The sequence below is a fragment of the Ochotona curzoniae genome, unplaced genomic scaffold (genome assembly GCF_017591425.1).
Source record: "Ochotona curzoniae isolate NIBS_2020 unplaced genomic scaffold, NIBS_Ocur_1.0 contig_2688, whole genome shotgun sequence".
Taxonomy (NCBI): domain Eukaryota; kingdom Metazoa; phylum Chordata; class Mammalia; order Lagomorpha; family Ochotonidae; genus Ochotona; species Ochotona curzoniae.
The window spans coordinates 28104914-28118752 of NW_024465553.1; the positions used below are offsets into that span (position 1 = coordinate 28104914).

Below are 13839 nucleotides of genomic sequence, written 5' to 3' on the forward strand. Positions count from 1 at the left end.
GGAGTAGAGATGCTTCTGAAAGAAGCCTTCACTGCTTGGTATACTACTCTCCATTATAGGGTTCATCTATAAGAGTATATGTATACCATGTTTAACTGTAGATCTGCCGTATAGTTTGCATGAAGGTTATGTTTTATTAGAATATATTTGTCCTTTTGAGATTGGCTTATTTTACTGAGCATAATGATCTCTAGTTGGGAACATTTTATTGCAAATGGTAGAATTTCATTCTTTCTGATGGCTGAGTCGTATTCCCTGGAGAAGATGTACCACAGTTTCCTTGCCCATTCCTCTATCTACAGACATTTGTGTTGCTCCCACATCTTCACTGCTGTGGATTGCATGATTTCAGTTCCTTTGGGTGTATTCCCAGGAGCAGGATAGCTGGGACATATGGTAGCTGTCTTAGTCTCCACACTGACTCCCTCAGTGACTGCACTAACCTGCTCTGCCACCAGCAGTGGAGCAGGGTTTCTTTCTTCCCACATGATGCCAACAGGTGTTGTTCACTCCCCAGATGACTACAGTGGCCAGTGCTGGGCCAGGGTGGAGCCAGGGGCTTTATTCACATAGCTGATAGGAGCACAGGTTTGGGGGCTATTTTCCATTGCTTTTCCTGGCTATTAGTGGGGAGCTGCATTGGAAGTGGGCCATTTGGATGCAAGTAGGCACTTAAATGGGATACTGCCAGCCCATCAGTACATTTAAAGTGAGTTACTTTACATGTAAAGTGCATTATTTTGGGGTTATATGCTGGGGATTTAGTGTAATTTTGGTTCTCATGAAGCTCATATTCTTATCAGACAGACCAAATTGCAGAGTTAATCAGAGTCGTGATATGTGCACTAGAGAAGTAGATGGGAGTATATTCATTCATTCCAGAAAATTAGGTGAAGGAGGACTAGTTAGATCTCAGAGTGGACTGGCAGAGGAGACATAGCAGAGAGCGTAAGCTCACTTAAGGTCTGCTGACTTTGAGTTTCTTCTGAACCAAGTGACAATGCCAAACAGGCACTTAGGAGAAGGGCTGGTTTAAAGAAATCATAGGCATTGGCATGGTTAATTGGATAAGCAGGGACTAGACAGACAACACACATACACACACATACACACCTGGAAAGATGGCACAGTAGTAACGAGACAGTCTAATCTTTGTCACCTGGATGAGTAGCTAGCAGTCTTGAGAAGGGGCAGGTGGAAGAGAAGGAAAACCTTGGAAGCCAGGTGAAGAAATTAGCTTTCTGCTGTTCATGTACAAATGCTTTCTTCACAGTTCTCTGTAGTCATGAAGACTGGGGTGTGCTCAACAAAAAGAGCAGTGTTTGGAGGGCTGTGTTATCCAGGACCCAATACATTCAGGGAAGACTTAGAGCACAGTAGCCTTATTAGTGGGGTCAATGAACTGAAGCCATTTCTTTTGTTCTGTTCTCACAGCTCATAGCCCAGAAAAGGTGTGTGAACAGGCCCAACAAGGTCATGTTATCATCTCATTCAGAAGTGATGAAGTGTGCCTGGGCAGCATCCCAGAGGATGGGATAGGTCAGTCAAGAATCAGAGATTTCCCATCACGTGTGTTGGTTGAGCATTTCCTCTGGAACACGGGTGCTCGCTGATGGATGCAGAGCAGAAGCCAGCAGTGGGATCTTTCATTTAGGCCGCAGACTGGCAAGGAGCAGCGTCCAGAGGTTACCTGCAGGGGGCAGACAGGAGACGAGGCTACATTTCATCATGACAGGGCCCTCATGCCCACCAGACCTGCTCCTGGGGTGCTTTCTTGTTAGTGAATTAATGATTGGATAAGATATTACAGGTATGTTAGGCAGCTTTTAGTTTCTAGTTTCAAGAAATCTGAGGAATCTTTCCCATTTAATTTGTTAGTATAACTTGGCGTGCATATGGAATCTCAGATGAGATCTTTCTGGCCATTAAAGACTCTTACATGAACCTTCTTGGGGAGACTTCTCTCTACCCTAACCCCCACCGCCCTTTTCATTTCTGCTGTTTGCTGAGGGATTCTGCTGAGCCATCGTTGCTTTCCCATTCCTGTTTGCCGAGGGACTCTGCTGAGCCATGGTTGGGGTCTTCGCCATCAGCACTGCTCATTGGGTATGATAAGGACCAGGTAGATGGTCTGTTGCTTTTTAGGAATGTGACCTTGGGCACGTTAGTTTACCTGTATGAGCATCCGTTTTTTACCTGTAAAGTAGAATGTCAGTGTTTGTTCTTCAGGGTTGCTGTGGCAAGTAAGTGATGAATACATAGAGAACATCATTGTTGGTAGCCAGTTGTTAATAAAGAAGAGATGTCTTCTCTTTTTTTTTAAAAAAAGATTTTATTTTTATTATTATTTTTTCATTGGAAAGGCGGATATACTGAGAGGAGAGACAGAGAGGAAGATCTTCCGTCCCATGATTCACTCCCCAAGTGAGCGCAACGGGCCGATACTATGCCGATCCGAAACCAGGAGCCTCTTCCGGGTCTCCCACGCGGGCGCAGGTTCCCAAAGCTTTGGGCCGTCCTCGGCTGCTTTCCCAGGCCACAGGCAGGGAGCTGGAAGGGAAGCGGGGCTGCCAGGATTAGAACCGGCGCCCATATGGGATCCCGGGCGTGCAAGGTGAGGACCTTAACCACTGCGCCACCGCGCCGGGCCCGAGATGTCTTCTCTTTACCTAAAAGGATTATTTCCTCCCAGAGCAGCTCAAGTGCTTGTTTTAAATTAATGAAGCATTTCTTAACCTTGCACTTGGCATGAGTCTGAGATATTATTTAAATCTAATAGATCACCGAGGATCATCAGAGGCCAGCAGTGTGGCATAGCAGCTTAAGCTGCCGTACAACACTGGCATGCCATGTGACTGGCTCACTTCCAGCCCTGTTAACTCACCTGGGAAAGCAGCAGAAGATGGCCCAAGTGCGTGGGCCCCTGCCACCCACAGAGGAGAAGTGCATGGAGTTCCTAACTCCTGCCGTTGGCCTGGCCATGGAGGCCATTTGTGGAGTTAACCAGTAGATAATGATGTCATTCATTTTCTTTCGCCCCCTCCACTTCCTGCTCTGTAACTCTTTCAAATAAATGTTTAAAATCTTGAAAGGAAAACAAAGGAATCAGCCCAGTGTTAGACCTGTAGAATGTACTGAGGTTTGTAATAATGGTGAAAGCAGCTGACAGTCTTTAAGACTGAAGCAAACAGGAAAACAAGAAACTGACACAAAATAGAATGCCACATAAGGTTCAGAGCGTCTGCTGGTACCTGAGGGCACTTGGCACACTGATGCTCTTTGAGGAGAATGTTCTCACAGATGTTGGCTCTCTTCCTCCTTGGAAAGTATGTACAGCATCTCCCAGCTCTTAGCCGTAACAGCTGCACTTTAGCTGTCCCGTCCAGCAGGACAGTCAACGGGGGTCGCAACCACCTAGGAGAGATTGGGGGACAAGAGAACGAAGAATGGACAGGCAAGACAGGATGTAGATCAAGTGTCAGTTTATTGATTTTAATTGGGTTTTTATAACTCTTCAGAAACTAAGGCTAGGGAGGAAAGGAGAGGATGAAATAGGAGAAGCATGGTCTCCAGGAAGATGTTTTGAGCAGTCAATTAAAACACAATAGAAGCCAAACATATCACCAATATCATAGGTTTAATAGTAAAAGATGTGGCAGGTTACAGCCAAATAAATCATATTCTAAAACAGTTGCTACAAAAATTGAAGCTAAGCGTGTGATTAGGTTTCATAAACTTCTTTCTCAAGCATCTAGCCAGCAGGGATTTTCAACTGGCCATAGTTTAATTCAAAATGGTTCAGTGTGGCTATAGTACACGGCTCATGACATCTCCCCTCTTTTCTTATATATTCAATGAAAGCGGCAAAAAGAAAAAGGTTCTTGAGGAAGATAAGCATGCCTGTCTTAGGCTCATTTGAGAGACCCTCATCTCTTACCGTTCTGCGGAGCCCTGGTCATCCAGGGTCCCTGTCTTCTTAGGTTGGCGGGGGTAACGAAGATGCCCGTCATTGGCTAATGCTTACCAGGAAAAGCAATGCCTCATTATATTAGATGAGTCTTTGAGGACTGGAGCCGCAAGCACGATGTGGGGTGTTATCACTTGGGGAGCTGAGCCATTGCAAGCAACGTAAAGGTTTTTTTAAGGCCATAACCTCGGCAGCATTTATTGAACATGCACGCTGCAGCTTAATGCATTAGATAAATTTCCTGACATGGGTAGATGGGGTCTATTTACTTTAATTATTTACTGGGTGGCTAATAGTCTGGTGAGATTTAGGAGGCGTTAGACCATTGTCCACAGGGTATTGATGGGTTTTTATCCTCTGCAAAATATTGAGAACTTTTACTGGGGTGACCATATAGAAGGTATATTGGGGAGAGCTGGCTGGTGAGATTCAAGAAGACATACATAACACTTTAAAGTATGTTGAAAATACTAACATTCCAGAATCACATAGTGCTAAAGTTGTACATGTATAACAAAACAGTTATATCAGGAACAGAGACTTAACTTGCCTAGTTTTCATCATTGACTCCTACATTTTCAAACAGAACTGAACCCAATTTGTTTTTTAAGGGAGAAGGGGCGTTTGTCATCGGCTCCTTAGCTACTTCATGCTGAGAAGGGGGGCGTGTTGGGTTAGGCCCCCGGTAAAGAGCTGAAGGGGGTCATTTGTGGTTTCCTGATAGAAGGCAGAAGTCTCAGGTGTTTGAGTGTACATCTGGCATTGAAAAGTTTCTTGTGTTGTGAAGTCTAAAATAGCAAAACATAATTTAGTTATAAACTCTTCCAGCCTGCATGTTGTGAGTTAGTTAGCAGTTTGAATATTTTGAACATCAGAATTAGATGTAAGAGAAAGAGATTGTTTGGTTCAACTTTTGTCCAGAGTCAAATGGGTGAACATAATTTAAGATATGGACTAGAATTGTATCTGTTGAATTAATTCTTTAGTCTCAAATTTTTGGAACATACCAATAGTCAATGGAACACTGAAACTTTGAGTTGTATAAAACTGGTAACCTAGATCAATCAGATGGAACAATGCAAGGATTAGCTACGGCTTCAGGATTATTAAGCCCATCAGGAGGTAAATGCAAGTTGACTTCTTAGAGCAAAAGAGTTAAATATTCAACATAATCCAAACTGAGATGATAAATCTTTTATACTAAAATACAGAAGATGTTACTATGACTCTGAATATACTGCTCTGCATTGGCAGAAGTGTAACAGGGACTCTAGTGGTTTAACAAATTAGCATCTATGTGTGATGTCAGTGATCACTGAGGTTCCAGAACATATGTTGTTTAGGCTGTGGAAGCCTTTTGAGGTCAATAACAACCCATTAGACAAGATCACACAAAAGTGGAAGTTCTCCTCCATTGAGGGAAGAGCACAACGTCCTTGATGTGCTTCTTTGCACTGGGGTGTGGCATGGGTCCTTTAGGGAGGGGGTCACTCTTAGCAGTAGTGGTCCTGGATTCCACACTTGATATGCTTGTTCTTTTGTGGTCTCTGTCAGACCAGAATGCCTTTTGGGTGATCTGAGGCCATGGAGTGATATCAAATTGTCAGACTAATGAGTTGTATAGGAGCTGCTTCCATGTTTGGAGCATTTTAACATTCTCTGCGATCTGAGTTTATCAGTAACACTTACATACATTACCCATAGTTTTCCATAAAATTATGTGGATTGGATTTGGGTTTCCAATGGCCAGTCTTCAAACTGTACCTAGAGTGAATGCAATTTTGAAATCTTGTTATTAAATATTGAGCTGAAAGATCTGTAGTTCTGGAAAACAATAATGGACATGACTCTTAAGTGCCTATTTATGCATCTATACATTATTTTTTAAAAAAAAAGATTAGCTTAACAATTCTCATTCTTAAACATGAACATACATATCAGGTAAACAACTAAAAACAACAGTTTTAAGAGATCTTGAGAATTCTCTTAGGGTGTTAAAGTTACCAATTTTTTAGAATTATTATTATTATATTAATATTGCTCTTAGTTAGGTCTGAATAGTTTTACAATTTTAAAATTTAGCTTTAATGGATACAATAGGTCTATTGGAATCCTAGAAAACAAAGTTCTACGTTTGCGCTGTATATGACCTGTGGATTTTAACATCTGTACTTATAGAGTAACCCTTCCTGGGCAGGATTGTATCTAGTTGTGGCGTTAGGAATTTCTGGGACACGGCTGGAAAGTAGAGTTAACTTCTTGTGATGGAGCTCACACACAGAAAGGCTCATTCTACCTCTGCAGCGCTACGAGTGAAGCCAGGTGGCCGCCCACGGAGTCCTGGGGTATCCCTGCCTTTATTAGAAATGTCTGTCCTTGACAAGCATATATATATATATCTAGAAAGCTCTGCTATAGCTGTGAAGTCCAGTTGAAAAGAGGAGTGAGGACTCAGTGCTTGAGATTTGTTTGTGTTACAAGGTAGAGATGGGCAGGATATAAATGCCATGGAAGTGGAGAGAAGGATTAATGGATTCCACAAGGGGGAGCTTGAGGATGCCGTTGTGGAAGATGCATTTGAACTTCATCTTGAGGGCCAGAGCAAGAGCAGGTGTGAGGAGCAGCAATGGTATAGAAAACAGGAGAGACGACGAAAGCCTGAAAACGGAGGTGCTTTTCTAGAGTAGTGAGTAAGCTGTTGTGGCTGGGAGCCACAGCGGTTGAATGTGTCCAGTGAAAAATCAATCTGGAAAGGTAGGTTTAGGCCAGATTACAAAGTGTGGATGGTTTTAGTCTTGTGTAAAGTAGCTGGGACCTTGTCCTGTAGAAAGTGTAGTGGTCACGTTAGGAGGAAAGATGAAATCTATTATGTTTGTGCATGTTAAAATCAAGCAGTGGTAGGCCGAGCCTCTTGCCTGCAGCACCAGCATCCCATAACGGCACCAGTTCAGGACCCAGCTGCTTCATGATCCAGCTCCCTGCTTATGCCTGGGAACGTAGCAGAGGTTGGCTCAAGTCTTTGGGCCCCTGTTCCCACCTAGGAGACCGGGAAGAAGCTCCTGGTTCCTGGCTTCAGATCAGCTCAGCTGTGGCTGCTTGAGGAGTAAATGTGTGGATGGAAGAGCCCTTGCTGTCTTTCCCTCTCTCTCTATTAATGTTCCTGGTAAATGAAAATAAAATAAATATTTTTTTAGAAATCTAACAGTAGCAAGAACGGAGTAGAAAAAGGAAGGGCTAGAAGCCCAAAGATTATGAAGAAGGTCAGCATTGGTGATGAGAAGGGTGGATAGGACAAGGGTGCCGTGCTGATGAGGGTGGATAGGACAAGGGTGCCGTGGTGATGAGAAGAGTGGATAGGACAAGGGTGCCAATGTGATGAGAAGGGTGGATAGGACAAGGGTGCCGTGCTGATGAGAAGGGTGGAGAGGGCAAGGGTGCCATCAGACTCTGAAGATACAGTGATGCTAGGTAACAAGGATTGAAAATGAACACATTTGGGATGAATGCGGATATTGCTTGTGAAGAACGTGGTAAATCAGCTATTTCAGAATTCTAAGACTTTGTGCTTGCTGTTGGCCCGGCCGCTTTTCCTCTCACGTGGCAGGAAATTGCATGTGTTAGGTTGCTGTAGGCCAGAAAATGCTGGTGCCTATTGTGTGAGGTGTGTGAATTTTTGCATGTTTGTTGCACGATCTGTTTTAACTTGAAAGTAACACAGGTAACTTTTCAGTCTACAGGAGACCTATGAAGCCAAGAGACATGAATTGCATGATGAGCGACAGAGGAAGGAGGAAGAGATGAAGCAGATGTTTGTGCAGCGCGTGAAGGAGAAAGAGGCCATTCTGAAGGAAGCCGAGAAGGAGGCAAGTCCGCCGACCCCGGGCTGTCCGCCTTTCCGGGCGTGCTGCTCACTCGGGAGATTGGTCTTGAAAATCCCGTTGAAGATACTTGTCCTTTAAAAAGGTCGAATCCGAATGCAGACTTTACAAAAAAGATGATGATGTGCATCAAGTTAAAATCTTAGCCTTCTGAGTAACTATGTTTTCATTTGAAATCATCTACAAACACCTAAAATAAGCTAGGTTACTAAGGTGTGAAAGGCTTGCAGGAACCTTTCCTGAGAGTCGTTGGGGCTGTTTGCCGTGAAATTGGGCGGCTGTGAAAGCAGTGGGGCATCTTGCCTTCGCATTTGAGCTCCGGCTTCCTGGGTGTAGCAATGTTGTCTAAATCCCGTGGCAGAAGAAGGCACCACGTTGAACTTCTAGCAGAGATTTTAGTGCTGTTTGAGTAAGTGTTGTCAGTGGAGCTGCAGAACTAACTGCATGAGGATGAAGGACCACGTGGCGGTGGGCATCGCCGTCTGTGCAAGAGTCCCTGCGAGGGGCCAGAGGGGTGGTCACAGACGCACTTGGTCGGAGGCATTCCAGAAGAATTCCCTTTAATTTCATATTGCAGATTTTTAAATTTCAGATAGCCTTGTATTAATTGAACCCCACAGGAAATGACTTTGTAAAAGTAATGATCAACTCTGTTTGTAATTTGAATTTTCGTATTGTATTTAGAAAAAGTAAAATACACTTAAGAAAGTTGGTAGGAATGCGTAGTCTCACCTAGTCCCATTTTTAAATGCTTTTCCTCTCGGTTTGCTGGGCGTCTCAGTCAGCTTGGTGGATGGTGTGTGGTGTGTTCTGTAGATGTGTGAACATGAAGTGTGTAGCATCTTCCCAGCTTTCCGCCCACCACGTTCCTCCCCCCCGACCGTGGAGGTGTTCTCACAGAGAGCTGTGCCTTTGCTTTTACGTCACTGGTGTGCCTGACAAGCACAGGAGGCCCACCCCTACACACACATATACACAGTCTTTCTAAGGAACCGATGCTTCCCTGAAAAAAATGTCCTCTGAAATAAAACAGTCTCAGGTTGGCAGGCCCATCTTCTGGTTCAGCGGAAGGCTTGTACAGGGAACTCACTGGCTCAGAGCACAGCGTATTGCTCCATGTTTGGAACATACAGTGTTTTAAAAGTAATCAATATTTCTCTATCTGTCTTTATTTCCCCAAATGGCTCCAGTGGCCAGGACTGGGCCAGTCTGTGTCTCCCACGTGGGGGACAAGGACTGAGCTGTTTGAGTTAGCCTCTTGGTTCAAGTTTGTACTCTCAGCCTCTGAGTTTTAGTGACATATTCCTCAACTAGTATGTAATGTCTCTACTAGCTTGCTGCCCTCAGCTGAAAATACTAACCTCAGGTTTATCTAGCTGGACCAGGGAGAGACAGTCTAAAGGCATCATCTTTGTTGTTCTAGAACATAGATCTTTGTGTGGTTGGCAGGCATAGCCCGTGACTGATTTCATAAAAAAATATGATCAAATCTCTAGGTGTTTTTGGTGGTGGTGGTTGTTTAGGTAAACCACAATGAAATCAAGTTCAACCACCTACTTCTTTCTGCCTGATTCTTTGATCTCATATTTAGAATTTCAGGCGGCTCATCTTCTTACTAGTTTCTGCACGAGCTGTGCCCTGTGCGGGAACACAGAGATGGTTAGCTCGTCCAGTGCTGTCCTGAGAGATTGCCCGTGTGACTGTCCCGTGTGGGGACAGCCCTAGGGGAGTGTTAGAGCAGGCTGAGCTCTCAGTGACTCTTGTTTCTTGAAAGTTTATGCTGTGCCACATTGAAAGTGTGAAGTACATTGTTCAGCCCATCACCGACAGTAAGCCTTGTTCATCTTGATCCTTCCTGTGCTGTCCCCAGACATAAGAAGGCATTGCAGGGGGTGGGAAAGACACCTGTTTTGTTTTGTTTTGTTTTGTTTGTTCATCTAAAGGGAGAGTTACAGAGAGAAGCAGGATGGAACAGAAACAGAGAGATCTTCCATCTGCTAGTTCACTCCCCGGTAGCTGGAATAGCTAGGCTTGCTCCAAGTCTCCTGTGTGGGTTCAAGGACAGGAGCGCCCAGGCATCCTCTGCTGCTTTCTCAGGCTTGTAACAAGGAGCTGGATTAGGAGTGGAGCGGCTGGGGCCCAAACTGGCCCCCATACAGGATATCAACATGCAGGCTGTACTTGAACCACAGTGCTGGCCCCAGCATGCCTTTTGTCTTTGTGAAGTTTATGTCCTCTTTCTAGACAGATAACTGAGGGACATCAGAACGTATTCTTGGATTTGCTGCTTGTGGTTCTTGACATAAACTCACCCTACTGTCCAGTGGAGTTCACCAGCACAATTTTCAATAACTGTCATTGCACATGTTCTTTTTATTTGGAATTTTCAGAATTCCCTTCTATATTTCCTGTCCTTTATTTTCATTGAGCATGGACTTTGTGGGGAAAGCATAAAGAGAAAATGAAAACTAAGAAAAGGTAAAATATTTTAAAAATTGAGTTTTGTTCAGATGCTGTAAAAACTACAGGTGTTATAGGGCCAGCTCAAATAGTTTTGTGAGGAAACTCATGTAAAAATTAAAGCTACCAGCTTCTGCGTGTGTGTGTGTGTGTGTGTGTGTGTGTGTGTGTGCAGGCGCATGCGTGTGCGTGCACTGCCACAATGTGTCAGCAACAGGAATTGCACTTTTGTTTCACAGCTGCAGGCCAAATTTGAGCAGCTTAAAAGAGTTCACCAAGAAGAGAGAATGAAGCTTGAAGAGAAGAGAAGATCTTTGGAAGAAGAAATAATTGCTTTCTCTAAAAGGAAAGCCGCCTCCGAGATCTACCAAAACCAGTGCTTTATGGCATCGGGTAGCAACTTGAAGAAAGACAGAGACCGAAAGAAGTAAGAGCCCCCACCTGCCTGTCCTGAGCCTCCCCCACCCTCCTGCCACCCAGCATGGCCTTCCCGGCCCTGGCCATGCCACACCCTTACCTGTGCCACACCACCTCCTGCAGCTCTGGAGCAGCTCCCCAACAGCAGAGACCTGGCTGACTCTTCGCTGCTATGCCCAGCATCTGGAGCGGCATCCAGCATGTCCTGGATGCTCAGCAGCTGTTTGTAAGAATGAGTGAATAAGTGAGCAAAATAGAATGCCTCACAACGCAGAAAGGTCTGCTCGCTGCAGGAGGCGGGATTGGGCGCTCCCCTGCCCGGCCCAGCTCTGGCACGAGGGCGCAGCTGACGCCTGCTGACCTGCCGAGAGTCGCCAAGTGGGAGGTGTGCACTTGTTGGGGCCCTGTGGACGTAATAGAACATTTTATTTAAAAAAAAAATGTGATCCTTAGGCTCACTTTGTGTTTTTCAGCAAATTCTATTGATAATGATTGTGTAAGAATTTTTATTTTGATAAGGGAACCAGTCTATCGATTCGAACTCCTGTGCTTTGATGTCAGAGCTTGTGAAACCAATGGTGGACGTAAAGATGCAGAGGAAGGTAGTGAGGGCTTCAGTACAAGGGGGCGGCCACGAGTAGCGTTGGGATAACCTTGAGGCTTGTAGGTGCGGCTGTGTATTCAAAGCCAAGCTACCCAAGTTTCAGAAAAGAAGCTTTGCTTTTCCCTTCCCATGACTGACCTGTGTGCTCGGCTGTACGTTTCATTTCTCCTCGTTAAAATGTCCTTGTCGTTCGTTGTTGCCACTGCCTCTGTCTCCCTGCCCACCTGCTCCTGCCCTGTCCCTGCTAATCCACTTTCTCGGGGCTTCTGTCTCAAACCCAACAGATTCAGAATACTGTGCTTTTATAGTAGTTAAGAAAGTAGCAGCCCTTGGTTGATTGGCATTTTTTAAATATGGTAAACAAAATCTGTAATGTTTTGATTTATTTTACACAGCCCAAACATTTTATACATTTTATATTTGTGGCGGGGTGTGGAGGGGGAACAAAAAAAAAGGTTCCCATGTAGGATCTTTTTATACAGGAATGGTGAACCTTATTTTTTTTTTTCCCACCATGGGCCTTGTGGAAATTGACAACATTTGCAGGACATAAAAAATGATCAGCTTAAACATTCACCTGCTATAGGCTTGCCGAGTCTTGAGTCCCACCTTGCATGGCCGTGGCAGGCCCAGCCCTCAGGACTGTGCGTGCAGACACTCCCTCAGCCAGCCATCCCCGCTCCTGTGCAGTGTAGACGCCACAGTGGTCGGGGTCTTTACGTTCTGCATTGTTCCATCTGTCCTCCAGAATCTAAGGCTGGCTGCCTGACACTAAGAAGTCACAGATATTTCTTCAAAAAAGGAATAATAAGACTATAATTGCTACATTTTATTCCAACATTGAATTTCAGAAGATATATTGTCATTGATTACTGCCATTCAGCATGCTGGGAGCAGCAGAGCAAAGGGAGTTCTTACCTTCTCATCCTTTCTTACTAACCCAGTGTTGCTCAAAATTAGAATCCCTGGGTTTTTTGGTTTTGCTTTTGTTTTGGTCACCTTACTCTCCTTGATAAACCTGCCTCCTACAAAATTGAAGCCAAGCCATCGTTTTTTGTGAGCCTAGAATAATTCAGCCTCAAGAAAACATGGTTTGATGCCTTTGACGTTTCATATTGCTTTCCCAAGTAAACATTATATATTTGGTCTTTCTGTAACACTTTCTGAAACTGATGATTCTAGTCATCTTTGTTTTCTCTGTGGTTTTTTTATTGTGCTAACCCAGAGGTCTTTCCTTCTTTCCAGCTCCAGTTATATGTGATACGGAGACGGCAGAGCACAGAAGAGCGTCACAAGCCTAGGTCATTAAAGAGTTGTGAGCACGCTTGGGTTTTCTCGCAGTGTTTGTTTGCTTTGTCACTCTGTTACTGGTAAATAGCCTCAGTTAACCAACATTTATGAAAAGATGCTTTCAAGTATGAATTAGGTCAATGCCTTAGGTCAGCAGGTAAGCCGCAGTGGGTGGCACTAACATACTCACCTTTGTCAGGAATGTCTCGTTGTGTTTCGTAATGAACCTAGATCTCTTTTTCTCTTGCCAAGTTATTATCAGCTTGCAGTGCGCTGCACTGAAGAGGAGCATCGATGCTGTTAAAAAGACAGGACCAGTTAATATTTGGATATCTAATTGGATTATATGCCAAGACTAACTGTATTCTGTATGTACTATGTGCAAAGAAAATTGAAAATATGTTTTGAAATGCGTTATATAGTTAAAATTCTAATCAGAATAGTTTTATAGGACTCTCTGAATTTTTGATACAGTTACGCGGTTGTTAATGTCCTACTAACGTTTTGTCCCTGCTGAGCACGGATGCTTTGGGAGGCCTGGTGCTCAGGGAACTGATTCGATGAGGTGAAGGCCTCAAGATGCTGATGAAGCGCCTTTGAACCTGTCAGGGTGGCACTCCCCACGCTGTGTTAGCAGGTTCTGCAGAACTGTTTCCCAAGGGAAAAAGAATCTTTAATTGTTTTATTAAAAATATTTTTGAAGAAAATGGATATGAACATCTGAATATTAAAGAGAAAAAATTTGAGATATCATATTTCAAGCATATTTGCATCTATTACCTTAGTAGGTTTTTCAGAACATGTTAACACTTTCTATTTTCTTAACAGTTGTATACAAATATAAATCTTCATTTTTGTATTTGAACATTCTGAATCTGACATTTACTCAACAAATAAAATGTCCACATATTTGCTAAAATGCGTCTAAATTACTTTTAACTTTCCCTTTTGTGGGCCTGTCATCTGAAACATTTGAGCAGCGTTGTTTTATTTGATTTTACATGTAGATCATGTTAAGACACAGAGGTGTTTTACAAGTATTTTCAGAAAAAGATCTTGCTTAGTTTATGTGAGATTCTGAGCAGTGTTTTTTTTTTTTCCCATGAAGTTACTTGCACAAATTATGAAATGAAGCCTTTTTTCATAGCACAGTTTTTGTAAACAAACACTTTTAATTCTAGGTTTTCAGCTGAAATTCGCATCGTGCAGGCAGCACCTGGTGG

At 43.7% G+C, this 13839-nt stretch overlaps 1 protein-coding gene across 2 annotated transcripts in view; it reads left to right on the top strand.

Moving 5' to 3' along the window:
• SEPTIN10 (septin 10) overlaps window positions 1–13535 on the top strand; it is a 56208-nt gene extending 42673 nt beyond the window's left edge. Inside the window, exons 9-12 of one of the 2 annotated variants that reach the window (XM_040975499.1) lie at window positions 7698–7830; window positions 10545–10732; window positions 11242–11324; window positions 12572–13535. In XM_040975499.1, the coding sequence (XP_040831433.1) occupies window positions 7698–7830; window positions 10545–10732; window positions 11242–11324; window positions 12572–12627 (460 nt within the window). In that variant the 3' untranslated portion in view covers window positions 12628–13535. The remainder of the gene's footprint in view (window positions 1–7697; window positions 7831–10544; window positions 10733–11241; window positions 11325–12571) is intronic. The other variant, XM_040975500.1, reaches the window with a different exon arrangement.
• The last annotated feature ends 304 nt before the right edge of the window (window positions 13536–13839 follow it).